We start from the raw sequence: 27,123 nt of genomic DNA, 5'->3' as shown, positions 1-27,123 counted from the left end.
GGTAAAAGAAAGATGATTATCCCAGTATAATTCAAGAATTCTGTAATTGTCTTCAAGTTATCAGGAAACATTCACTGCCTAAAACAAAACCAATCAAGATTCCTATTCAATAAAGTGCTACTTTGGAGGAATTGTTATCTTTCTGTTTCTTTACTATGAATTGAGGTAGGACAGATATTTGATCCCAAGTCAAAGTCACCATCATGTACTGGATCGTATACATTGTTATAATGTGAAGCTTGGTTAGGTTTTGGTATCTCAAAGGGCTCTATCGTCTGTGGCCTCTCACAGTGGGTGCCCGCCCACTTTAGATAGCATTGACACTGAAAATGATCTTGCATTGACACATTTTGTTCTTGAAAATCTGTTATCCCAAGGTCCCCTTCCCGTAGCTGATGGTCCAGATGGAGAAAGGCTCCTAATTCACTCAGGTCGCGTCTCACACAACGTCCATTCCCATGACACAGCTGGCGACTACATCTGTTTGCTGCTATAGTCACATTAGCAACGTAAGGTCCCAGTGTAGTGGTGATATAACGGTGAAGACTCTTGCAGCTCTCCTGGAGAACATAAGATCAGAATTAGGATTTGGATTTTGAAGAACTCAAGAAGCACCAAGTGGATCAGGCCAAGAGAATCATCCATTCCAGCATTGTGTTGCTAGAGAGACAAGTCAGCGACTTCTAAGCAGAACCTGGATCACATTAGCATTTTCCATACCTGGTTATCACAATTAGCATGGAAAGGTACTAAGCCATTATTATTGGAAGGCAGTACATACATGAATATTGTTTAATAGTCTTTTCTTCCATGAATTTGATTTAAAAACATCCAGCTTGGCAGTCAACATTATATATTGCAGTAAAAAATTCCATAATTTGATTTATGTTATATATAAAATATTGCCTCAACCTCCTATAATTTTTGTTTGATCATTGTATGTTCTAATACTGTAATAGATGAAGGCAATGTTTCCCCTTTTTTTTTTCTAAACACAGATTGGTTTTATATATTTTATTAGGTCCGCTCAAGCTGAAAATGTTACAGGCTTGGGGCTATTTGCACAAATATATGAACAATGTCCTCTAAGAAGACCCAACCATGAAAGAATTATAGAGAATTAGTGAAACCTCATTGTTGGGAAAACATATTACTTTATGAATCTACAATATCTTGCCTAAACCAGAGTTTAAAGCTGGATAGAATCTTCCCAATAGCTGCTAGGAATGCCACTGGCACAGAGGAATATGGACCTGTTTCGTGTTCACAGTGGAGCACACAAATGTTTCAGAAATACTCACAAGTGACCTAGAGTAGGAGAGGTCGCCCCAGAGTACAACCCCAGCACTGCCAAGTGCTGCACTTTCTCCAATTGTATTTATCAGGTCAGCCTGAATCAAACAAAGGAAAGAAGAGAAAATGTAAGGACCTGCCCCAGCTGGTCCCTCAAGAAAGCAAAGCTCTTGATTCCATTAAGTTGCAACAAAAGAACTTTTACTGAGAGAAAATGGTTGCAATAAAGTCAGGTGGAATCTGAAAAAACCCCACAGAGCACAAAGCAATTCTCCCAGTTCCCCAAACCCAACCCCCTCTGACCAATCCACCGGCAGCCAATGTGATGCTGCAAGATTGTTTTGAGAATGCTGAGGTGCTAGGCAGATAACAGTTCACTGTCAGGGCATGATGGCCTTGGAACCAGGCTTGAACTGGCTGGGTGGGAGTCTGCTCCATCTCTGAATCCCACTCCCTAATTCCCAAGCAGTTACAGCAAAAGCAAAACCATGTGAAAAATGCCAGCAAGCCTTCCTTCCCTCTTCCCCTTCCAAAAGAATGGCAGGACACGATAGCGGATCTGTATGAGATCTCTATGGAGATTCTCAGTCATTCAGGTCATGATTGTCCCAAAGGTGCTTTTTCAAGAGGCAACTGGACTTCCTGTTTTCTTTGAAAATGTTTCACTTCTTGGATGAGAAGCAAAATTTCTTCAAAGAAGAAATAAAGACCAGTTGCCTCTGGAAAAAGCACTTTGGGGACTCTGTATGAGGTGTTCACGTTATAATTTTAGTGATATAAAGTCTCTATTAAACTGGTTTCAATGGAGCGTAAAGATCTATTTTCAGAGATCTAGAGGTGTAGCATGATCTTTTTCCATACAGATACCTCAAATCGGTACTTACGAGTTAGAAGAGTAATGATATGAACTGGGCTTCAGCTAGCATAATTGGGTATTGGACTCTAAAACAAGCTGGAGGATCACCAGCCTGGGATAAGTCATAAAGCCAGCCAGAGACTTTATTATTCTTTGAGAGACACTTGTGTTCCATTGAATTCACTGGTCAAACAAATCTTGCATGTGTTCTCATGGCTGAAGAGCCTGACAGATTTGTTTGACCACTGCACCAAAGACCAAGTGAATATCTATAATCCAAGCAATAATAATTTTTTAGTTCTGTGTACACATTTTTGGAACACCAAAATAAATTAAACTACCCGGTAATACTTTACATAACAATAATGGTATGGAAAAATATTTTCTGTAAAAATTTCCTATTATGAATGCAAAATTTTCCACTATGCACAGTGTTATATTTATATGAGATTATTTTCAATGTAAACTGAACATTTCCCATAGAATTCTTTTCTTTAAAAAAAGTTCCAATTCAAAAATTTCAGGAAAATCTACAACACTGAATAGCACAATAATCAGAATAAAAATCTTAACAAGTGCAAACTCCTTTTACTTAATTACTCAGTTTAGCCTGTTCAGAAAAGATGCAGTTTGTCTCTGCACTGTTGTTAATTAGTAGCCTTTTGCTTTCTATGAAAACAATAATCTGCAAAATTAATGAATGAACCTTACAGCAGTTCCATTTTTATACATGGTATTTTTAATGCAATTGATGACTCAAGGCTGAAACACTATTTACTGAATAGCCATGAAGCAGGAAGTTTCTCCCACATTTAATCCATCCAAAGATAATTGGAAGAATGCAGTACGGGGCTGACAGTAGACTTTGTGAATGGGGAAACTATATATGCCATTCAGAAGTATTTTGGGAAAAAAGTGAGATAAATGCAACAAAGGAATTATGTACTATAGAAGTGAATACAGCTCAAAAAATGTTTTCCAGCTGAATAGTAGATATAAGTATTTTCTGCAATCCATGGACTATCCTTACCCCGCTTCTCTGAGCACCCCAGGGTACTTACCCCAGTTAGATACTTTGAAGAATGCCTGTAGGAAACTCTGGAATATGGTAACACGGGAAGGGGATGCTCTGTGCCGAACTGTGCCACACGAAATGCCTCTCCAAGACGGTGATGTATATAATGCTGGCGGTACAAAGCTGGTACTTTCAGCGGAAGGTAGATACTGGGATAGAGGGCTGAGGAGATCTTCCACAACCACATGAGCTGATCATTCCACAGGACCTCCTTCGGATTACATTGGCCAGTATAGTTCTCCTCTTTCCCCCATTTATTGAAGCAATCAGGAAACCTGTAGAAGCCCCAGAAACCTTGTGGCCTCATCTTCTTTCCCAGAGCTAGAGTAGTCTCCATCAGCACCCGTGCGGCCTCTTCAAACTCTACCTTAGCTAAGTGAGTTTGCTCCTCAGTAGAGAGTCCACGATATCTTTTCCTCACCCATTGTTTAGAGGCCTCCCTATAAACCATTTTGGGTGCCCAGTTTCGTCTCCAAAGAGGTCGCCATTCCTCCCAGTCTACTACTGCCAGACCTTGGAAGTTATTGTTCAAAAGTTCTGTGATTTCCTTAGTGGATTTCTCTAGATGTTTCTTCAGATTAACCTTCTGAGGGATCCCCCCATTATGCCAGTCACCCTGTGGAGATATGTAGGGATACAGTCCAAACTTGTTTTTGTAGAAAATAGTCATATTTTGTCCACGGAACACATTGCCTTTGTTCTCCACAATGCCATAGACATCCAGAGGTAATCTGATCCCAAAATGCTCTTGACATCTGACTGTGGGTATATTCCACACCACAACAAATGGTTTATGCTGGATGATAGGACTGGCAGCAGCCTGCTTCCAACTATTCCCTGCCAGGGATCTAACAGATGCAGTACAGAAGGTGATGCAGATCCAGATAATTCTCTCCAGGATCATGGTGGATGGAATAAGCTGGTATCTGTTCTGGAACTTCTCAAACTTTGTTCATAAATGCATCCCCTGACAAAGAGAAAAGGGGATGATGGGTTAATTAAGATCTGGCTGCACCCCTTATTTACAGATCATTTCTAACCCAATAGCACATAATAAAAAGAAAAAAATTAAAAAATAAATTTAATTAAGTCAAACCACTAGCTACAGAGAACCTTGTAAATGTAGTAGTTAAAATGTCAGATTAGAACTGAGGACATCCAGGTTTGCCTCTTCCCTCAGAATAATCAATGAGTTGTGCCATTGACCCAGCAGGACAGATTTAAAGTCTATTTATGAAGCACTATCCTGACTTCAGGACTGTCATTATTTCTCAAATTATCACCCTCTCAAAATGGTGTAGGGATGGGTGGAGAGACCTGTATCTATTCTTTGTGGAAAAATTAGAACAAAAATATAATCAGTTAACTCATTTAATCAAGTTATCTGTTAATATCTGTTAGAATCAAGTTATTGTACAAGATGTATTTAATCTGAGAATCCAGCTTCAGAAGAAATGCTTTGTTTATTACAGAGTAAGAAGTATGAAGCTTCTGGCCTCAGGTTCTCTTGTTCAGATTTGTGAGGATTTGTTTCTGTTTTCCTAAAACCCTGCTAGTGAAGAGGGAGAGAAAGGGTGGCAGAAGTAGGATTAAAACAGGTGCCAAAACAGCAAAAGAAAGCATCACTCTAGATGATTAGAAATCAAGTTGCCTTAAAGAACTACTACTATCAGATCAGCTTTATAAACACCTGTGATCTTAGGAGATAGCTCGCTTCTTTGGTCCATGTCTTGCAAAATATTATCTGACAACTAGGAAACAGTCTTCCTTGAGATGCTCACATCCTGTGTGGGTCAACCACTGTCCCTTTGCAACAAACCAAGTCTTACAGAAGGTATGTGTTAGGTAACTTTAAAAATATAACTTTTGCTTTAAGCTTCCCCATCCCACTATCTGTCCCAATCAATCAATCAACCAATCAGTCAATCTTTATTCAGTCATAGTCCAGCAAATAAAACACAAAATTCACAATTAGAATAAAGAGGGAAACGTATTTCTTCTAAAATATCTAAAGAGAATTAGAAGACATACTATGCCATACTGTACAAACTATGAAACAGTACTTACCTGTGATCAGGGACATAAAGTCAGACTGATCTGATAATAACTTAAAACAAGTCAATAGGACCAGGATAAAGAATGGAGATAACAATTCCTGCCTAGAGGGGACATTACGGAATAATATATTCTACCATTTAAGTGAGGCCTCTTCTTTTGGTACTGGCTGTTGGGAGGGCATTGAATCTGGTCAAGAATAAAGCCCTTCTAAATTTTGGGACCATTATGCAACTAAGATACCTAGCTGGTTGGAAAAAGTGTACCCCAGAAAGGTGCTTTTTGGGTAGCACAAGAATGTCCATTTGCAGCTCTAAATCAGTGGTCTGCTGTTTGAGATCAGCCACTGCATGTTCCTAATCCATCATAGTGATGGTTAGCTATAAAGTTGTATTTTGGTATATATCACCCTGGTACCAGGAAGACTCAAAGGTCAATCGTAATTAAAGGAGCCAAGCTAGCTGGAAAAAAAAAGGAGAGCTCAGGCCAATAGGAGAAAATGAAAATCCAGGCAATAGCTTATATTTGAAGTGGGCCAGTTTCACAGTGGTGGACCATGTTTGAAATGCATTGAGGTGTACCTGCCCCCAATATTTGTCTTTTTAAGTGGTGCTTTTCATGTTTTATATCTGCTATAAATAACTTAAGGACACTGATTATGAGAAGTGGCCTTCAAATCATAAAAAGGGTAAAATAGATTGGCTTTGGCATGTGGTTCCTAAGGAAACACAGGGGGAGGGGAATAAAATTCTTCAAGGCTGACTGAGCACATCCAGGCAGGTGAAGAAACTCCTCAGGAGATAAATCCAAGGACTAGTTTTTTAAGGTGGAAATAGTGAGAATGTTTAAGTGGGAACTGCCCGCAAAGACTGTTGTTAATCAGGTGACCTAAAATTAAATCCTGGTGAGTAGGACTTGTTTGGATCAACACAGAAAATGCTGGGAGGAATGACTCTATGGCAGTTATGCAACTTTCCAACCAAGCCGTGCAAGTTCCTGTCTGGGCAGCTTCCACTTGGTGGTTTGGATTGTTGGATATCTAGTTGAAGAAACTGCAGACCAACCTCTTTCTACAATTTTAAAAGCCTAGTTTGCATTGACTAGGCTTTTGACTTCTCCCACATTGAAAGAAATCAAGATAAGATAAAATACAATTTTCCCATTCTGCTGTCAAATACCGTGTTTTCCCAAAAATAAGACCCTGTCTTATATTTTTTTTGCCAGCAAAAAGGCACCAGGTCTTATTTTCAGGGGAAGTCACCCACTGATTAACCTCACTTGCACGTATTGCCTCCAGCTCCTTTTCTCTGTCAGAGGCCTTCAGGAACTTCTGTGGCTGGAAAGGCTTCCTGAAGGCCTCTGCAGCTGGTTAACAGAGCTCCGGATTGATCCAGAGCTTTGTTATCAGCTACAGAGGCTTTCAGGAAAGCCTTGCCAGCTTTGCCAGCTGTAGAAGAAATGGGCCGGCAAGGCAGGTGTTAGAGTATGGGAGGTCTGGCTACAACTGTCCAAAGGTAAGTAGTAGGGCAGCTCCACTCCCCCATTCCCACCCCAGCTTAATTTTTACCTGACCACTCTGGAGTGGGCACGATCTTAATTAGGCTTATTTGGGGGGGGGGTAGGGCTTATATTGGGTGAATGTGTAAAAATCAAGCTAGGACTTACTTTCAGGGTAGGTTGTATTTTCAGGGAAACAGGGTAGATGTCAACTCTCATAAACCTCAGCCTGGAAACTTATGGGAATTGATCTCCTCCTTCACTTGGAAGGCACCATATTAGAGCAAGCTAGAACAGAGCATTTCTTCCAATACAAACTTCCTGATGAAACTAAACTGGTTTCAAGTAAAAACTACAAACTTCCCAAGTAGTTGATAAGTCAATATCAAACTCTTTTCCACACATGTATCCTGGCAGCAATGACAGGCCTGAAATCCACACTTCATTACAGACCGAAAAAAATAATTCTCTGTACAATATTTTGCTCACACTTTGGTAACTTGATCATCATGGGAATACTCCAACGGTCACCTTGCCATTTTACAATATTTCCTGCAACAAGTCTTTTCTCCTCGCTGCTCAAATTGTGCAATACAACCTGCAAGCCTGTAAGACTGTAATATTTGTCGATAATGTTCCTGTTTCTGTTTTGTTGCCTTTGCTTGATCTGTTTTTATATAAGAAATATGCTAATGGAGATTATTTTAGTAAAATACAGTATACTCTCATCTATCCATGCTTCTTTTTGTGAAAGTGAACAGAAAGTGAGTAGCTTTTATCTTGAGGAAGGTAGAAATAGCTCAAGAAATGTACTTGAAGACAAGAAACAGAATAGCATTGTGCTCTAAATAATAGGACACTTGAAAAGCCCTCTTTGATGTGCTGTATTAATAGCTGAAATGAGAGGCATTGAATGTAATTTTGCTTAGGATAAATTATATTTGAGAACCAGCTTGATGAAGTGGTTAAAAGGACCAGGCATGAAACCGGGAGACTGAGAATTCTAGCACAGGTGACCTTGGGCCAGCCATTCTCTCTGCCCTAAGAAGGCAAGAAGAAACCCTTTCCAAAAATCTAGCCAATAAATCTTAGAGACTTGTCCAAGAGTCAGGATAAATTCAAAGCCACCAAATGCAAAACTTTATATTTTGAAAAGCACCAATTGGAAATAGATTGGATTCAGCATTCAGTAATGAGGGCAATATTTTGTAAAAGCCTACAAGAACATTCTTTCAATCCCTGTGTAGTGGCAATGCAAAAGACCCATCCTAATCCATCCAATGACTTCTGTCCCTTCTTCTCTCCCACTTCCAATAAATGGAACACAAGCACCACATTTGGATTTGTATCTCCAAATTGAGCCAACCTATTCTGCCCCAGGTGGGGCAATTTAATATTTGAGCCAATGGCCCCCAGATTTTGCACTGGGCCAGCAACCAGGAATATAATTCTGGCCACTATCATCTTGTTTAGCAGATTTTCTTCTTCAAAAGGGCAATGTGATTGGATCACACCTGTGGCCAATTACGTTTTACCAAATATCAGGGCAGCGATCAGGTGCCCAGGCAATTGGTTCTTCTGGACCCAGAGGCAACGAATAGTAAATAAAAATCCAATAAAGGGATTTTAAGCTGCATTAGTAACGCAAACAGAGTTAAAAGCATAACATAAAAAGCATACCTACCAACAAGATAATGCCCAAATGTCTTACAAGCTGCCAGGAGCTCCTTAATGACAACAGCAGAGATACCCCAAGGGCAGCCAGCTTCCACAGTACCCATACTAGATTCCATGCAAAAGCTCCCAACAAGCAACACTAATCCCAAGGTTTTTATCAAACCTGGCACCATGACTTCATGGCCCTGCTATGATGATGAGACTGCATGACTTGATTGGCTGGCAAATGATTCTGGCATGGGAATCGAAAGTCTGGAACTTTCACAGTGAGCAAAGCTTTGAAACTAGGTGAAGCTTGGCCACCCGCCTTCTCCTTTATTCATTAAACAAGAGCGCAAACCGAGCAGGTCAGCTCTGAATGGGTTCTAAACTTCTAGACTTTTCTTAATACGAAGGAGAAATCAAAATTACGGCACTAAATTCCTCAACAATTGCAACTACAGGCTGCCCTCAAAAAGGTCTAGTGGTTAAAGCTAAAAAACAGAGGACCTGTTTTTTCCCTAGGTGCTGGGGCCAGGATGTCAGATTTGGGCATTTTTAACTCTGTGCTGCCTTATGGTTTTTACTTATTGTTATTTAAGTACCAGTTTTGTTAGATGGCCAGTTATTTGGGTTAGACGGATGGTCATATAATTCCCTTCAATAAACCATTTGATCTAATCAAAGGAAATAGCTTTTGAGCTGTCAAACTCTATTCTGTCTTTTAAACTCAGGGGAAACAAGCAGCCATACAGTGAGATTATATAGCAAAAGCTTTGGCTTTAATCCAAGTTCTGAAGTGTATGAAGTTACTCTTTATAAAGAGTTTCATACTATAAAAATTGACCTTAAAAAATTACTATAAGCTGAATTTTGATTCGTTCTTACACACACACACACACACACACACACACACATGCATCCCCGTGTGACTTCTTTTAAGTACACATACCTATCATATAAATCACTTTTTCCATTCCATTCTTTTGAATGCCAAAGAACCTCTGTGTTCCATTGAGGGGGACAATTCAGAGTAACATTTGGCTTTTATATGCTAAGCCATTGTTCTTTTCACCTGACAAATCTAGAATGTCCTTTCTGCTGCCTGACACCATCACAGCACCTGCAGAACCTAATGCAAATGTTGCCTCCTATCTCTTTTTACATTTCAGTTTAGGACTGTTTTTAAATGCAAATGGCAATTTCAGCAACCCCACTTTTCATCTTCCTCCTGTCCTTTGGCTTTACCAACTTCTTAGGAAAAACAGGCACAAAAAACCTGAGAGCAAAGATCCTCCCTACATAACCTTTAATTTTTGGCCCAAGACTCCTTTCTTTGGACCATTTTTTTTGGTCATTTGCAACTCCCTTCTCGGGTGTTTCAGCACAGACCAAGTACAAAATTCAGTAGGTCACATAATAAATATTACTTAAGCTGAAGAAACTCCTTTCATTTGTGGTTGTCTCCTCTGTCTGATGGAAAGGTCTGAAGAACTTTAAAGCACAAACATTGTTTTCTAATGTTTAAACTAATGATGAAAATATGTTTTAGGCATTCCTTTACATAAGTCAATTTTTAAGAGCAGATTATTATTTGCACTGTTCTAATGTTCAGCAAATTGTACTACTTAAGTAATTCTGTTGGCTAAATCTGAAAAAAGCACTTTTTTACATGTGATTACAGGTAAAAGCCAAGTTGCCACTAGAAAAAAACACAGCACTAACAGCTGGGCAGTGTAGGACGTTAGCACCTACCCCTCTCCTAGAAAAATGAAATATCCTGGGAAATATTAAAAAGGCAGAATATTTCCCCTAAAAAGAGTAAAGTAGAAACTCAGAGAGGCAGAAGCTCACCCCCACACCTTTGTTAATGGGTGGGCCATTAAGGCCTGGGCCAGAATACTTTACATAACAAAGATCTCCAGGTAAAGGTATAGCAATTGCCCAAGAACCCTTTCAGTGCATCATCATCCAGCAAGGCTCAACTAAGCCTGGAACTCAGAAAAGCCTACAAAGACCCCCCAGCCCTGGGAGTCTGACAGCCAATGGGATACATTTCTTGCACAGGAACAGGAAACACTAAAGTATGGCCCAACAGAGGGTATATAAGGGTCTCTCAGCATCTTGGCTGGCCCTTCTTGATCTCTTCCTTCACCTTGAAGCATGTGATCATCCTTCCTCTTCATTCTGGAGCTCCAGGCCATGTGGTCCTCCTGTCCGCCATTAAACCTTCCAAACAGCCTCCATGTTTCCAGTGAGTTTTTCCCCATTTGGAACCCAGAAGGATATTTCTTCCAACAGCAGCACAGCAAATGTTTCATAGAAGCAAATCTACCATGCTTAGTGGGATGACAGTTAAAGAGTCCTTTTCGTATTTTCATCTACAATAACTCAGCTCACAAAATTTTAAGATGCAATAGGAAATAATTTCAAATCATGGCACTTTTCACAGTTTCTTCTATTTATTCTCTATTTATTCTTCTCACCAACGTGTGTGTGTGTGTGTGTGTGTGTGTGTGTGTGTGTGTGTGTGTGTGTGTGTAAAGGAAGAAAAGCATGTTGTAATCTTCTGACTAGTAATTTGGATGGGAAGGGCATCAGGTTGAGAATAACTGTATCAAACCTGAGGTTCTATATGTTGAAGGCAATGCCAACTTTTACAATGCAGTCCTAAGGTTTTTTTTAAATTAATGAGAACTATCTCTTTTCAACTGCTTAAAAAAACTCACATAAGCTTACCTTGAAAGCAAGTAAAATACCAGTTTTATATGAATCTGAAAGAAAGCACTATGAATAGGAATAATTCATAAAGCAGCCTGGCTATCCTTTAATAAAACAGTGCAACAATGGGAAATGATTTTCTGTTCCATGCTTTATTTTAGAAGTACCCCAGGTATTTTTTACTTCCTGCAACAACAATCTATGTTGTTCTGACTTTCTTTTTTCAAGTGCTATCTATGCTCCAGGGTAGCTGAGTAGAGCATTCCAGGTTCAGTCCATGCTCATATGGAGACAAATATTTATGCTGTGCCTAAAGGGGGGAATTACCTGTGATGTGATTTGCATTTAAGGAACTTTAAAAAAAAACAACCTTTTTTGATGACAACTTTCCATTTGCTCAAAAAAGAAGCAATACAAGATTCAGATAATTCTCCAAGCCACACTTGTTCTGTCTTATCCACTTGCAGTTAACCACAGCATGTTCTCATAATCTTGCTTCCTCTTGTCTCCAACCCATAGTTGAGGCATCGAGAAAGCTTTAGATGTTCCGGTATCTGTATTCTCTCCCTTCAGTAGCCACCAAGCAACAGCAAATTTTGATATCCTTCAGCAACATTTTGTCAATGGCATTGCCAGGTGATCTCCAGGGGATGGTATCAGCCTGGCGCTTGCTGGCCCAATCGTGTTATCCAAGTGAATAGTGTATCTGTCAGGATTCCGGCAGTTACTCCAATTAAATGATGAGCCTTGAGCCACACTCCCAAAACTAAAGGGGATTTATTAGAAGTTAACATTCTGTCATTTGCCTGGGTGTAGCCAACTCTGAGATATGTAATTCACTGTCACCCTTGATCCTGCTTTTCCCCCTACCCCTCTGGGTGTATCGACCAACGAAACAAATCCATAGCCAAGAGTCATCAATCATGCTCTCCAATTAGATTTTTGTGCTGCAGAAGCTTCAGTCATCTAATCAGTCTTTGAAGAAACTATGAATGGAGTGTACTTTCAATTCCACACTCCTGCCACGTCCCTCCTCTTCTCTCTCTTGGCCTTCTCCTGCAAGACCATTATGCTTAGGTCAGCAAGTCTGATACTTCCAAAATGGAATTTTACCCGATTTCTGACTTAGAGACATGGATCAGCCAAATTATAACAGCCTAATCACGAGGGGGAGAAGTGGAGATACAGGGTGAAGCAGAAAAGATCCCATTCTCTCTGCCACTTCATAGTGCATTATGTACTGCATGTACAGAGGAGAGCATCAAAGATGATAAAGGGCCTGGTGGCTAAATTATATGACGAACGGTTGATGGAGCCAGGTGTGTCAAGCTGATCAAAGAGAATTACAGGGGACATGATAACTGTCTTTCAGTACTTGAGGGCTATCCCAGAGAGGAGGGGATTGACATTTTCCAAAGCACTAGAGGAAGGACGAGAAACCCAGGTAACCCTCGACTTACAACAGTTTGTTTAGTAACTATTCAAAATTATGAAGGCACTGAAAAAGTGAATTATGACCATTTTTCACACATAGAACCGTTCCGGCATCTCCATGGTCGCATGATCAAAATTCAGATGCTTGGCAACTGACTCGTATTTATGACGGTTGCAGTGTCCCAGGGTCATGTGATCATCGTTGGCAGACTTCTGGTGAGCAAAGTCAATGGGGAAGCCAGATTCACTTAACCATCATGTTACTAACTTAACAACTGCAGTGATTCACTCGACAACTGTGGTCAGAAAGGGCATAAGATCGGTCAAATTTGACAAATGTCTCACTTAGCAACAGAAATTTTGGGCTCAGTTGTGGTTGTAACTCAAGGATTACTTGTAGTGGGTGGAAACTTGTTAAGGAGAGATCCAACCTAGAGGTGAAGAGAAATTTTCTGACAGTGAGAACTATTAATCAGTGGAATAGCTTGCCTCCTGGAGTTGTGGATACTCCCATCACTGGAGCTTTTTAAAAAAAACAAACTGGACAAGCATTTGGTCTATCCACATCCACAAGCTCAGCCATTGATCAGAATTCACACAGCATTTCAGAGGGGCACCTCTCCCAAGTTTGGGGGAACTTCCATCAGCTGCCTGATTGAGTGATAGTAATAACAGATGGCTAATCTCTGATAGTGATAACAGGAAGAAGGGGCTGGTATAAGATCTCACTGGGATGGTATAAGGCAGGACTCTTCAAACTTGACAGGCTTTAAGACTTGTGGACTTCAACTCCCATAATTCCTCCTCCAGTCATGGTAGCTCAGGAATTCTGGGAGTTGAAGTCCACAAGTCTTAAACTTGCCAAGTTTGAAGACTCTTGGTATAAGGTTTCCTTTCTTGAGCAAGGGATTGGACTAGAAGACCTCTGAGGTCCCTTCCAGCTCTATGATTCTGTTTTCTGTCAGGGACATAATTGCTAAATTAGTGTTCTTCTAGAAAGTGGGTGCCTAATGACGCAGCAGCCTCTTGTTATCTATCAAAACATTGTTCAAGCTAAAAGCTAGGAGAGCTAAATCAGATCTGTGTCAAGGCTGGCTTGAAGATGTCACAGATCAAAAGCCCCTTCTTCCTGTTATCACTATCAGAGATTAGCCATCTGTTATTACTATCACTCAATCAGGCAGCTGATGGAAGTTCCCCCAAACTTGGGAGAGGTGCCCCTCTGAAATGCTGTGTGAATTCTGATCAATGGCTGAGCTTGTAGATGTCGTCAGGCATCAACCTGCTAATGAGCAAAAATTATCACAAATACATGTCTTCGTCATCCAGGGCATATTTGTCCCAAAGGTGCTTTTTCAAGAGGCAACTGGCCTTTCTTGCTTGTATTTGAAGGCATTTCACTTCTCACCCAAGTATTTCTTGTTTTTCTTTGAAGACATTTCACTTCTCACCTAGGAAATTTTGGATGAGAAGTGAAACATCTTCAAAAAAAAAAAGCAAGAAAGTCCAGTTGCCTTTTGAAAAAGCACCTTTCAGGAAATCAGCACTACCAAGACTGAAAACTCGTTTCTCCATCAGCTGGTGGTGTTGAGAAGACAGGCGGGCTTCCCTGCATTGAAAATGGGAAGTGCATTCTCCAGCTAAAGGCCAGAGGAGATAATAACAAGGGCTGTCAAAGACGGCAGCGAATGGATGGCCAGTTGGTCTTCTAGCTCAGGCATGGAGGAAAGCACTTGGATCTGTGAGGAAGAAACTTCTAGTCCTTTCCATAGAATAGGAAGCAAGCAACTTTTGCCATTCCAAGCATTATACTGGAAAAATTATAAGTAGTCCTCAACTTATAACCATTCATTTTGTGACTGTTCAAAGTTACTATGGCACTGAAAAAAGTGATTTATGACCATTTTTCCTATGACCGTTGCAGCATTCCCATGGTCACATGGTCAAAATTCAGAAGCGTGGCAACAGTTTCAATTTTGGGCTCAAAATTTTGGACTCAGTTGTGGTCATAGGTTGACTTTCGATGACTTTCCTATTTAAAATGAAAATATTATTTAGACCACTGTTTCTCAGCCATGGCAATCTTAAGACACATGGATTTGAGCTCTCAGACTTTCCTAGACAGCATACTGGCTGGGGGATTCTGGGAGTTGAAGCCCATGTTTTAAAGTTGGCAAAGATGAGAAATACGGCTTTAGACCAAAGAGTTGCATGCAATAGATGTCTGCCAATTAAGTAGCAGATACCTGCTATTCTGTATGTGCAATGTCACCTGTGTAGCTTTTAGTATGAAAGGGAATTTTTTCATTTCAAGTATTAAGAAATATTAATGTACAATATTCAATGAAGAAATAATACCATTTCCTATATGTTCCTCAAAAAATTGCACGTGCCTGCTGTTTTCTTTAATAGTTCCTTTACAGATGTATCAACATTGCTGCTTTGTGAACAAATTCCTGACGAGGCTTGCCCTCTTCGTTTTCAAAAAGCAATTTAAAAAATTTGGAATTGCAAGCCAAGTGTTAAGTCTAAATACTGTTATAGAAGTATCACATTACTTCATGCATTTAAATTACTTATATCCACAAACTGTCAGAATATATCTAACACTTGGCTGCAAAATATGCAATGACCTTGCAGGTGGATTCACCGGGGAGCCAATATGAAGCTATCACTTTCAACATGCATCTAGTAGGTTAGTTATCAAGCAATGGAGGCAATAACTCAGATGGAATATTAACCAATTAGAGACTAAAAGAAATGAAGAATCCAAGAATGAAGTGTTACATCTTCATTTTAAAAGTGTTCAGATCAGCTTTCACATATCTGTATTTTTTTTTATAAAAAAATGGTACATGAATGCATGTTCCATGATAACTTTGCTAGCTTATTGTAATTTGACATAAACCTTATTTGTATCAAGCAACCTATACACTAACCTCTTTGGAAGGCATCTGGTTAAAGCTTCCAAAACCCATAATTCCAGATTGTGGAGATTAGAAGTCCTGGCAGTCAATATAATTAAAGAGTTGTTTTTTCCTCAAACCAAACTTTAAACACAATCACTTTATAAGTGCATGACGGCTAACGGGAAAGAGCTTTTATTGCAGATGCCATTCGTGAGGTCCAAGTTAAGAATGGGACAAACTTATGAAGAAGCAAGCTTGCTCCACTATTACCCCACCAAAGCAGCAGCATCTCAGTCCTATTCAGTTCACATGAAGCCAATGATTCACCCATCAAAGTCAAGTATTAGATAAATATGTATGTATTTAGGTTTTGTTCTTATGGATTCTTTTTTCTGGTCTTGTATACTGCCCAGAGTTCATCGTAGTGGGACAGCTGTAATACATGTAAATAAGCTTTGAGTTTGAAAATGGTTATGAGAAGCTGACTGCTTTTGGCTGTAAATCTAGCTTTATCCTTTCGGAAGTTTGATAAACCAAATCAACTCACATTTATTCAATAAACCATAGTTAAATCATGTATTATGATGGAATAAATTCTAGCAGAGGGGATGGTAAAGCTATTCTCTTTATGCATCAGCACCAGAGACGTTTGTTTGAATGCTCCCTGCAGAGTCAGCAGGGACAACTTGCATAGTTTTGAAGGTGCTTTGTTTATTGGGATACACAATACAGGAGAAGCACGGGAATTTATAGGGCAGCTCGGTATAGCCCCAGAAACACAACTTTGGCAATAATTACTGAAATTCAGTAAGAATCAAGTGCTGGCCTTCAAAGTGTACCTAACATATAGTCTTAGCATCTTTAACTTTCAACGAAAAAGAACCTGATAAGGAAGAACAACAGAAAACCAAATACGTTGTTTTATTCATTTTAAATGGCAATCTTTTGTCTCACAAAGCCAGACTTCCCTTTTAAAACAAGAAAGGCTTTCCTTTTTCCTCATTCATTTATTTCATCTTTATTGCACAGTCACACGATGGAAAAATCAGATATCCTTCTTCATCCAAAATATGGGGTGCCCTTTCAGATCCCGGTAAGGTGTTTGTAAAAGCGTCTGTTCTTCAAATGTATTCTCCAAAACCCTGGAAGAGGCAGGTTTACTGGAGTTTGGCTGGGCTAGTAAAAAGGCTCTTGGTGGAGGCACTGGAAGTGGAAGGGGGGGAGGAGGAGGAGGAGAGGGTAGAAGAGTTGGAGCAGCAGAAGCAAATGGGGAGGCTGAGGGTAAAGAGTGAACCAGACCATTATTGGAGTGCACAGAGGATGGATGGGGACCTGGCAATGGAGGACAGGAAGAAACGGTAGCTGTCCCTGAACGATAAGAACAAGGAGAAGGCAATGAAGGGGGGGCTACTGAGCAAAAAGGAGAAGAAGAAAGAGGTGCAGCACATGGTGAAGGAGGAAGGTTTGCTCCACATCTACTTTGGTAAGATGCGTTTGTATTATGCTTCCCAGGTGGGGCAGGAAGCTCCACCTTAGCTTGAGGGGTAGAGAAGTTCTCCAAAAATTCCATAGGTACCAGAGAACTGATGAATCCAGCCCACGGAACAGGCTTGGTCAAGCTATAGCCCAGGTGGGCATAAAAATGTTGCTTGTCATGTGTGGTGAGATACAGATGCTGGTAGCCATGGGCTTTGGCAAAGTTCTCAACAGCTTCCATCAGCTTCCTGCCATAGCCCTTTCCACGGAGGGCCTTGGCCACCACCACGGTCTCCACAAATAAACTGTTACATTGGCCAATCACACGGGATAACCTGGCATGTCCCAGAAGTTGGCACTGGGTATTGGACGTCTTCCCTTCCGCAGTTTCCTCCGTTAGCCTCAGAGTTTTGATCAGTACCAGGCACAGGGGAAAGTTGTCACTAGATTTTTGCAGGGAGTGGATACGGGAAGTCCGGCTCCGTTTCCACTCTTCGTTGATGAGGTCAGCACAGGCCTCCAGGAGATCAGGCCTCTTGTGAAGGGGGACTGCTGTGAGCATCTCTGAAACCGAACCCATTCTTCTCACCGTGATGAAACTTCACAAGCAAGAGAGAGAGAGAGTTTGGTGCACTCCTGAAAGCACAAATACAATGAAATGTGCTTGCAATGCATACTTACTTCCCAGAGAGTTAATCATCTCAGTGACATTACAGGAAAACTTCAGCAGTTCTTTGCTTTGTTTTGCCTAGGTTAAGCACAAGTTAGAGTCCTCTGAAATATGCCCAAACAGCAACAAAAGGACCTAATGCAGAAATCCATTTAATAGCCACATACTGTACATCGAAATAAACCTTATTTTCACCACCATCATTCTATTATCCCAGCAACGTCTCCAACCTGCTCCAGTAGTTTCAAGAGAGGTTGGAGTACAGCTTCCATTCACGGGCCCGATAACTAAAAATGATAGGCATTCAAGTAGAAAACAGACAAATTCCTACAAGCTGCTACTCTGAAGCTGCTACTTTCATTTTCTTTACTGTCCAAATATAAATTACCATATGTTAACCAATAAGCAGAATGTCTGTATGGAATACCACCCTGAATAAGCTACACAAATGCAATAGATTGTATATAGTTGGGTGAGATTAAGAGAAAACAGTCTGGTAACTCATACTCTCCCCATTGGAAATAATATATAAATTCTATTATTCTTAAACCTTTAAAAAAAAAGAGGAACTGATTGTAGGTTTCCTCTTTACCCCACAAGCATTATTTTTCAAAAATGTGTTACTCTCTCTGTAAAACCTTTGCTGAAATACCTGGATCACCTACTTAAAGGCCACAAAGGACAATCTATATGTAAAAAAGCAATCTACTTGAAAGGAAGATCCAAGTCCAAGTTGCTCTTTTATCTTCTCTCAACAGTCTAGTTAAATGACTAGACTCTAGTCATTTAGACAGTCTAGTGACTCTAGTTAAATTTTATAAAGGAAGAACCCTTGCATTTAAGATGCTGTAATATGACATCACTGATGAGTAATGTCATAATGACTTCACATCTCTGGTCCTCACCAGGAGATAACAGCTAAATATGGCTCTTATAATAGCAATAGCAGTAAGACTTATATCCTGCTTCACAGTGCTTTACAGCCCTCTCTCAGCGGTTTACAGAGTAGCGTATTGCCTCTAATAATTTGGGTCCTCATTTTACCCACCTCGGAAGGATGGAAAGGCTGAGCCAACCTAGAGCCTGGTGAGATTCGAACTGCCAAATCACAGGCAGCCAGCAGTCAGCAGAAGTTGCCTGAAGTACTGCAGTCTAACCACTGCACCAACGCAGCTCATTTTTTCATTATGCCTCTCATTTCTGCCTGCCTTAACTGTAAGGCTCAAGCACTGAGATGAGACAATGAAATCCAATCGAGTTCAATCCTTTATTTGCTTGCACCTAATGGACAGAAACTTACCAGACTACCATATAAACTTCTCTCCTATTAAATATATCCTGAGAGATTCTAGGGTGAATTTAGTCTACCTCAGAACTAAGCAGACTCTTAATCCAGGCTTCTTTGGGAAGGCTCTAAAATAATTAACAAAATACTCCCCTTCTGATGCTGTGAGTGCACATTCCATCACAATAGCCTAATCATGTCTAGGTAACTAGGGCAGGCAGAGTTGCTTGCAGCTCTCATGTTGTCACAATAGTGTGGAATTAGTGGCAGTCTCCTACCATTGTTTGGCAAGAACATGTAGTATTAGTATACTAGAACAATCTTACGTGATCATTTGAGCTCTGGAAGGAACAGCTCAAGCAAATTGTGGGACTGTTTGAATGTTTCTCCAGAGCACAACGCAATACTTCCTCCAATGTCTCCCAAGGAGCCATGGATTGCAAGAAGGCAGTATGTTGAAACATTCCCATAACCAGTCACAGATGAAGTACTGATGTTTCCAGTTAGACCACAGAATGAGTTGCACATACATGAATCAAGCGTGAATATGGAGCAGGACACAATTTTTTTAAAGGGAGGTATTTTGGCTTGAGGATTTGAAAAGAGAGCCTCATGCTGTACACTTGGTCCATTTGCAGAGGTATGGGGAGAGGGTTCCCCATTATATATCACTAACAAAGAAGAAGGAAGCTTATTTAAAAGAACTCAATCCCTCTAACCCAGGGGTCTCCAACCTTCAGCAACTTTAAGACTTGTGGACTTTAACTCCCAGAGTTCCACAGCCAGCAAAGCTGGCTGAGGAACTCTGGGAGTTGAAGTCCACAAATCTTAAAATTGTCCAAGGTTGCAGACCCCTGCTCTAACCCATTTATTTTATTTATAACATTTATATAGCTCTCCATCTCTCAAGAACTCTGGGCAACTCCCAATTAAAAATCAAAAGACACATACAATTGTTTTCAAAATGTTAACATTCCATCAAAACATAAAGTATTAAAATAACAGTGCAGTTGTTAATAACATGACACAACTCTGTGCTCATGTGCCATCATCTAATCTCCCAATTTTGGGGAGAAATGCTAGGTCTTTAAAGCCTTACCGAACGCTAAAAGGGTACAGGCCTGCCAAACCTCAGAGGGGAAAGTGTTCCACAGGGCAGGGGCTGCCATGGAAAAGGAACATTTCCTAGCTCTCATCAGATGACAATTTTTATGGGGAGAGATTAAGAATATGCCCATTCTATCTGACCTGGTAGGACAAGTAGGTGTTTTTAGGGAAAGGTGGTCCTGCATCTTTGTCCCTGTGCTGTAAATGTTTAAAGGTGACGACCAGCACTTTGAATTGCACCAGAAAGAAACTGGAAGCCAGTTGCAGCTCGTGCAACAGAGGTGTTACATAGGCCTACATAGAGGTCTCCTTACCGTGTACGGTGCTGCATTCTAGACCAAGTTTATGGCTGTTATTCAAGGGCAGCACTATGTGGAGTGCACTGCAGTATTCCAAATGGGAGGTGACCAAGGCGTAAATGACCATAAGCAAGGCCTCCTGGACCAGGAAAGGATGCAATTGGTCCACCAGACCAATCTAGGAAAAGTCCCCCCCTTACCACAACTACCACCTGCTCCTTCAGCAGGAGCTGTCAATCCAGGAGGACCTCAGAATCATGCTCCAGTTCAGTGCAGAAAAGTATCACCCCATCCAGAATGAAAGATGAAGAATCATCATCTGGTCCTGGGGGATCAAAAACCCACAGACACTCCACTTGCCGGGATTGATTCAAGGTCAGTCCCTCCCCCATCCAGATCCTTATAGCACTTACCCCTTAGACTTATATACCGCTTCACGGTGCTTTAGAGCCCTCTCTAAGCAGTTTACAGAGCCAGCATATTGTCCCCAACAACCTGGGTTCCCATTTTACTGACCTCAGAAGGATGGAGGGCTGAGTCAACCTTGAGCCAGTGAGACCCAAACTGCCAAACTGCTGGCAGCCAGTGATCAGCAGAAGTAGCCTCCAGACACTCAGCCAGCACTGCCACTCCATCTGAGATGCCACCTAGCCCACGTGAGATGCTCCCGGGGCGGGGGGAGTTTCTCCATCTTGCCTAGTCAAGAATGGCCAGAAGGGATATCTACCACTCATATACTTCTAGGCAGAATACTACTTTTGTTCTCTTTCCATGTGCTAAGCAGGCATCAATACCAAGCAGAACCCTAATTAAGGAACTATCAAGGAGAAAACCACACACCCCACCAACATTGAGAGACAAGCTACTGAATATAAACAGGGAGCAAGCTCTACATTCAGTAGCAGCAGTGATGTCACCTAGTTGAGTAATAAAATGTCTGGAAGCAAACAAGATCAGAGAATATGAAGAACTCCAAAGTTTTATAATACCTCCTTAAAGATGGGTAAAATCTTAAGGCTGAGCCAACAATGTGCTATTTGTCTCTCCAACAGAAACAAAGGTTGATATAAAATATAGAACTATTTTGCATGCTGATGTTTATGTTTGATATGCATGATTCATGTTCTTTCCATAATACAATGCAATTTGTAAGCCACTTTGGCCATAGAATTTTGTGAGACAATTGCCTACTGTAAGTTAGTTAACTGTACCTCATTTTCATAGATGCACAATATCTTAGTACCCTTAGAACCAGATATGCCACTGTGCCCATGGGCGTGACTTTTCACATTAATGTATAAATGGAAGTGGTCATGCTGCAAAGCAAAGCTTCAATATCACTTTAATGTCCACATTCTGGCCCCAAATGGCCCATGTGTCTGCTGAGGGTACAGTTCAGGGTACAGTTCAGGGTTTTATTTGAAAATATCTTCACCTGATCTGAAAGGACAAAAGTAAGTAGAGATGGTAGGAAGCAAGTAACAGATAACTTTTTAATAAAATTGCTAACTGACGGTTTCTCTATGGCAGACCAAACAGGTATGAACCTCTATATCAAAATACTACCCAGATATGTCAAAAACTTATTTTTCTAAGCATCTTCAGCAGTAACAATATATGATGTTATTATGGGAAGAAATTGAGAATTTGCCAGTTCCCTCGCCAATTGATTTACAATAAAGTATCTTGTAAATGACTTTTGAAGAATGTTCATTACCCCAAAACAGGCACAAAAATACAAAGTCCATTATTCTATTGAAATTGTACAATGTTATTATAATTGTGCAATGTGTTGTGTTGCACAAGGTGTTGTGTTTAAGAATATGTAAACTGCCTTATATTACATGTTAAAAAAAATCTGCCTTAGCAAAAAAAAATTAGAAACAAAATATATTATAATCCTAATGCTAATGACAGAACCACAACTGTTTTTGAAAATTATCCTAATACGGATTAGAACATTGAGCGGAAAGCATAATCCCAGGTAAACTTATTGTCCTTTTCACTACATTGAATTCTAACTACCACATCAATTCTAATCTACAGTAAATCAGGTTTCCTTCCTTGCTTAAATCCAGACGATTTTGCATACCGCATGAGACTGATTTTTATCAGAATTCTGGACCTAGTTTAGAAAAATACAGGTAACACTATGATAATGGTATTGAGAGAAGAGAAAAAGAGAGTAGTATTGAGACAGGAGAAAATATCAGGCACGGCAATGGCTTTCTTTTCACTCCTTCCCATGATCACCATCTGTAGCTTGTTCTCTTCTTCCTAATTTCAGCTTGGTGTCAATCTCAAGTTGCTTTGCTTAAAAATGGCAATAAAGCATTCAATCGTCTAAAACAAGTTTGAAAGTTCCAGTCAACCATATTTCTCTTCTTGGGTTCCCTGACTGGGTGAAGATTCTCATCCTCTGTATTTTAACATTACTTAGGGAAAGGTACTTCTTCCTCAGTTATAACTCTCAAAAAAATCAACCCAAGTGATATGATGTGACCCTTATAGATCCTGTTCCTTTACAATGTAGGCATCGACAGCATTTAGCTCACAGCCCTCCTTTCCAAGACTTAGACTGCCTATTCCTCTACAACATCTGATTAAGGAAGCCAAGAATACCCTTGTCCAAGTGTTATTGCATAAGAAAAGGGCAAATGGGAAAAAAAGTGCCAAATACCTTCAGTGAATGGAAGTTGCCTCAAGTAGCACCACCTTTCTCCTTAGAAATTTCTGCTTGCCAATTAACACCTAGTAGAAACAGTTTAGCTGCTTTCACAAGAGCACAGCAGGAACTAAACATGCACTTCTTATCCATTACTTCTTTTAAAGAAAGAAGAGGCTGCTAATTTGAATACTGGTAAAGGGGGAAGTATCTGAAATGTAAATTAAGTGTTGAACTGCCCAACCTTTACAATCAAAGGCTGGAACCTTTCCTCAACTCAACAATGAAAAAGAGCCAGCAAATTCTAAGGGGTTCTCAAATGAATCCTTTAAAACTATCCTTGCTGGCAAGTCCAAATATAGGCAAAAGCATTCTGACAATCTGTTCTCTAATAAATGACCATCCAGTATACGGTAGCAAGCAACATCCGGTCCTATTATAAGGACAACAATCAGGGTTACCTAGGGTGGAACATCTGACAAAATAGGGCAGGTTGAACAGGCAAACTAGATTGACAGCTTTCCATGCCCTAATTCCTCCCCACAATTTATCCATTCAGCCAGACTATATCATTAAAGTGTAGACACAAACAGTGCTGACTGTACAATGGGTCTTTAGCTTAATTTATAGTGCCTTGACCAGTGTGGCATTGAGGCATGCTCTCAGTTCCAGATATTTGTTGACCAACTGAATGAACACGCAAGAGAGGCACAAACAACTTTTCTGTCAGAAGTCGGTTTCAATGCTTACCTTTCAAAGCCATCAGTGTCATCCCATACCTCATACCCGTTTCTAACAATCTTGAGAGTGAAAGAACACTGGGTTGTGATTATCTTAAATTAAACTCACACATCAATTTAAGATCTTATAAGTTCAGAGGGTCATCACATTCGGACACTCCATTCAGACACTTAGAAGAAACAATAAAATCATCCATGTATACAAACACAGGCCGTTCTTTCCTTCTTCATTTTTTATCCTTTTTCTTTAATGTGTTCATGTTCCTCTCTCTCTTTCTCTCTCTCATACACACACACACAGAGAGAGAGAGAGAGAGAGAGAGAGAGGGAGAGAGAGAGAGAAACTACACTACCTCTCCAACATTAAGAAACTATCAACTTTCCCCCATAAGAATTCTATCCACTGGTATTAGCAGAAGAACACATAGTAGAGGTGGTGTGAAAGGTAGTCAACAACATCTATCCAAGGGGCACCCGGTTGCTTTAGCCATTGTGCTCTGAGTTGGGTCCTGGACTTCAGGCTGAAACTTATTGGCACTCTTTTTATAATAACTACTGAAAAAGTAAGGAAAGAGAAGATTCCTTGAGGGAACCGTAAGCCATCATGGCCCAGAAATAAATATTCATGAATGTCCATTACCCAGAATGGAGGATCTACCCAGTAAATGAAACTTAGAAGAAACAACAAAAAGGTCCTTCAAGTCTGGCTCATGGTGTTTTTGTGAACACATCCATATGGTTTTCAAAGCACTGCTATTGTTGCCATAAACGTCTTTGGGAATTTTTCTTCACCTTCCCAACTTGGTCTACAACTTTATATTTCATGATGGTTCCATTCAAATATTTAACTCTTTGAGCTTAATCAAGCACCTAGACAATCATTGCACCTCTGAATTAAGCAGAACAGATAGTCCTCGACTTATGACCACAATTGAGCACAAATTGAGAGAAATTTGCTAAGTGAGTTGTGCCCCATTTTACAACTTTACTTGCCACAGTTGTTAAATCAGTCGCTGTGGTTCTTAAATTAGTAACCTGGTGGTTAAGTGAATCTGGCTTCCCCATTGACTTTGCTTGTCAGAAAGTTGAAAAAGGTGATCACATGACCCCAGGACACTGTGAAGGTCGTAAGTATGAAACAGATGCCAAGCATCTGAATTTTGATCCCATGATCTTGGGGATGCTACAAAGGGTGTAACTGTGGAAAACGGCCATAAGTTACTTTTTTCAGTGCAATTGTAACTTCAAACTGTCATTAAATGAACTGTTGTCAGTCAAGGACTACCTGTATTTTGCTAGAACAGAGAGATTTTTTAAAAAAAGATTTAGTAGATACTGCCATGAAGCTATTCCTATAACAGTAAAATAGATATTTATATCAGAGCACAAACATTTTTGGGGATCACCACCCATGCTTTCTCCAAATGTCTATACTTTGTAGGGGACATGGAAGAAAAGTACTCTGTGTGCCACCAACAAGCATTCCCTGATGAGGAATCACAAACTCATGGAAACCAGAGACAAGACAGGACAGAGCGCAGAGGATATGTTCAAGCAAAGATGATGGGGGTTTTCCTGTGTACACGGCACATTTTTCCTGCTCTGAAACTAAAAATATAACTTAGGCTTGGTTCTTTTCCAGTCTCTGATTCCCTGAATGTGCAGTCATATTCATGTTGAAGACATAGAAAATATTCAGATAACAAAACTCTAACTCTTCTAGAACCATGTCATCTTATTGTTAGAAGGAAAATATAGAGACTACAACTGAACAAAAGTGAACCCAAACTCCAGCCCACTGAAAACAAAGGCAGTTACAGCAAATTCGTATACACCCCTACTGATAAGTAAGCGCCACCCAGAGGGACTTCCAAATATGTATTTTACATAAAATGTACATATTGAAAATCCACAGATTTGATTAAACTATCACATATACATCACTGGATTTAAACTTGAACATTAAAATCCCTTTCTCCATTTCCAAGAGGGACTGGCTGGTGAAATCTGCCAGAAGCATAAAGTACGCTTACTCATTTATATCAGTCTTCCCCAACCTAATGAATCCCAGACCTATTACAGATTTGGATACAGATGTTGAACTGTTGAAATTCAACCAGGCTGTGGACTGTTAGTGATGAGAGTTATTGAATTTGAGAAAGGATTTCAGAATTGCTCCCCCCCCCCTCCCAATAAAGGCAGGAGAATGGGGAAGCACTTCTAAACTTGTTACTGGAAGTATAATTTAAAAAAAAACTAATATTCAGGAGGTTATTTTCCTAATCTGGACCACTTCAGAGGGCCAACAGTACAGTAACACAGTGAGCTCTATTCCCCTCATATATGTGGATGCAAGCAACTAGGGTATTATTTTTCAATTCCACGAGGAAAACCACCCCTGAAGCACCCTAATCTTCTAGTCCAGGGGCGCTGCCTCTATTATCCGGGGATACTCAAGAGAAAGTGCCCTGCGCCACCCGTCCAAATTTAGGGCTTTCTTCCAATAAATCGCCCCCTCGCTTTTGCCAGCAGAGTCACCCAGACCTCTTTGGCATTTCCCCAGAAGCCCTAAAAAAAGGCAGCCACGAATTTTCCCATTAAACAACGCGAGGTGTCAGCAAAGAACCAGCCACTGGGCTGCAAATGGTCCTCTCCAAGCCATACAAGGCGATAGGAGGAAATGTGGGAAGTTCCCTGCATTTGCGTTGCGCTTAACTAGGGGCTTCGTTTGGAAGGAGGTGACTTCTAGGTTTCACCTCCCGACACCCCCTTTCCTGGGTACAAAAGGTAAAGAGGAGTTTAATAGCTTTTGAGAATCCCTCTTTGCTTTTTATCCTGAAGCGCCTAAACCCACCATTCAACCCTAGCGCTTCCCCGCCCGCCCCCGCTGCAGAGATTCATGTCCTTTTATGGGCACAGGCCGCCCAACTCCTCTTCTGGAGCAGGAGAAAGAAGAATCAAGAAGCGGTCAGCCAAACCTATTAGCACCCACCCAACCCCTCGATTCCTGCTCGCTCTCCAAAATGTCTATATATCCCAACCCTCGATGCTTTCCCGATCTCCCGGGATAAGAGAGGATCCCGTTTGAACTGCCCTGCCTCTCCCTGGCGAGAGTTTCAGCCGAGAACGCCCCCTTGCCAGACCCTCATCCCGGCCCCAAACCAACATTAACGCCGAACGCGGGTTTGATCATAAATACTAACATCGTGCTAGCAACCGCGGGAACTGCCGTGCGGACGCTCTGCCATTTTCAGCCACCTGAGCTCGCCCGCGGCCCCACACGCCGTTAAAGCGGCGAGGGCAGAAAAGTTCCGCTCCCCCCTTTCTCCCCCCTCCCCGACCCGAAAGCTACACTGCCCCCTAATGGCTTGGAGGTTTCCTTCTC

At 40.8% G+C, this 27,123-nt stretch overlaps 2 protein-coding genes across 2 annotated transcripts; both read right to left on the bottom strand.

Moving 5' to 3' along the window:
* Window positions 1–27,074, bottom strand: HYAL3 (hyaluronidase 3). The gene is made up of 4 exons (XM_087924077.1): window positions 26,942–27,074; window positions 3,211–4,191; window positions 1,302–1,391; window positions 1–560 (listed from the first exon to the last, which is right to left on the bottom strand). The coding sequence occupies exons 2-4, from the start codon at window positions 4,126–4,128 to the stop codon at window positions 135–137; spliced, it is 1,434 nt and encodes a 477-aa protein (XP_087780203.1). The 5' UTR covers window positions 4,129–4,191; window positions 26,942–27,074; the 3' UTR covers window positions 1–134.
* On the bottom strand, window positions 16,403–27,058 carry NAA80 (N-alpha-acetyltransferase 80, NatH catalytic subunit). The gene is made up of 2 exons (XM_026725524.2): window positions 26,942–27,058; window positions 16,403–17,608 (listed from the first exon to the last, which is right to left on the bottom strand). The coding sequence occupies exon 2, from the start codon at window positions 17,550–17,552 to the stop codon at window positions 16,542–16,544; it is 1,011 nt and encodes a 336-aa protein (XP_026581309.2). The 5' UTR covers window positions 17,553–17,608; window positions 26,942–27,058; the 3' UTR covers window positions 16,403–16,541.
* Window positions 27,075–27,123: the final 49 nt, after the last annotated feature.

This window comes from Pseudonaja textilis, chromosome 2, assembly GCF_049901715.1.
Source record: "Pseudonaja textilis isolate UNSWEBS1 chromosome 2, rPseTex1.2, whole genome shotgun sequence".
NCBI classification, from domain to species: domain Eukaryota; kingdom Metazoa; phylum Chordata; class Lepidosauria; order Squamata; family Elapidae; genus Pseudonaja; species Pseudonaja textilis.
The sequence above is the reverse complement of the archived record's forward strand: the minus strand, read 5'-3'. Positions and strand labels throughout refer to the sequence as shown.

Coding starts and splice junctions, on each gene's coding strand:
- NAA80 (XM_026725524.2), bottom strand. CDS start 17,552: ATGGGTTCGGTTTCAGAGATGCTCACAGCAGTCCCCCTTCACAAGAGG.
- HYAL3 (XM_087924077.1), bottom strand. CDS start 4,128: ATGATCCTGGAGAGAATTATCTGGATCTGCATCACCTTCTGTACTGCA. Junction 1,392..3,210: donor CTTCAAAGTATCTAACTGGG/GTAAGTACCCTG, acceptor TGTTTGATTCAG/GCTGACCTGATAAATACAAT. Junction 561..1,301: donor TCTCCTACTCTAGGTCACTT/GTGAGTATTTCT, acceptor TATGTTCTCCAG/GAGAGCTGCAAGAGTCTTCA.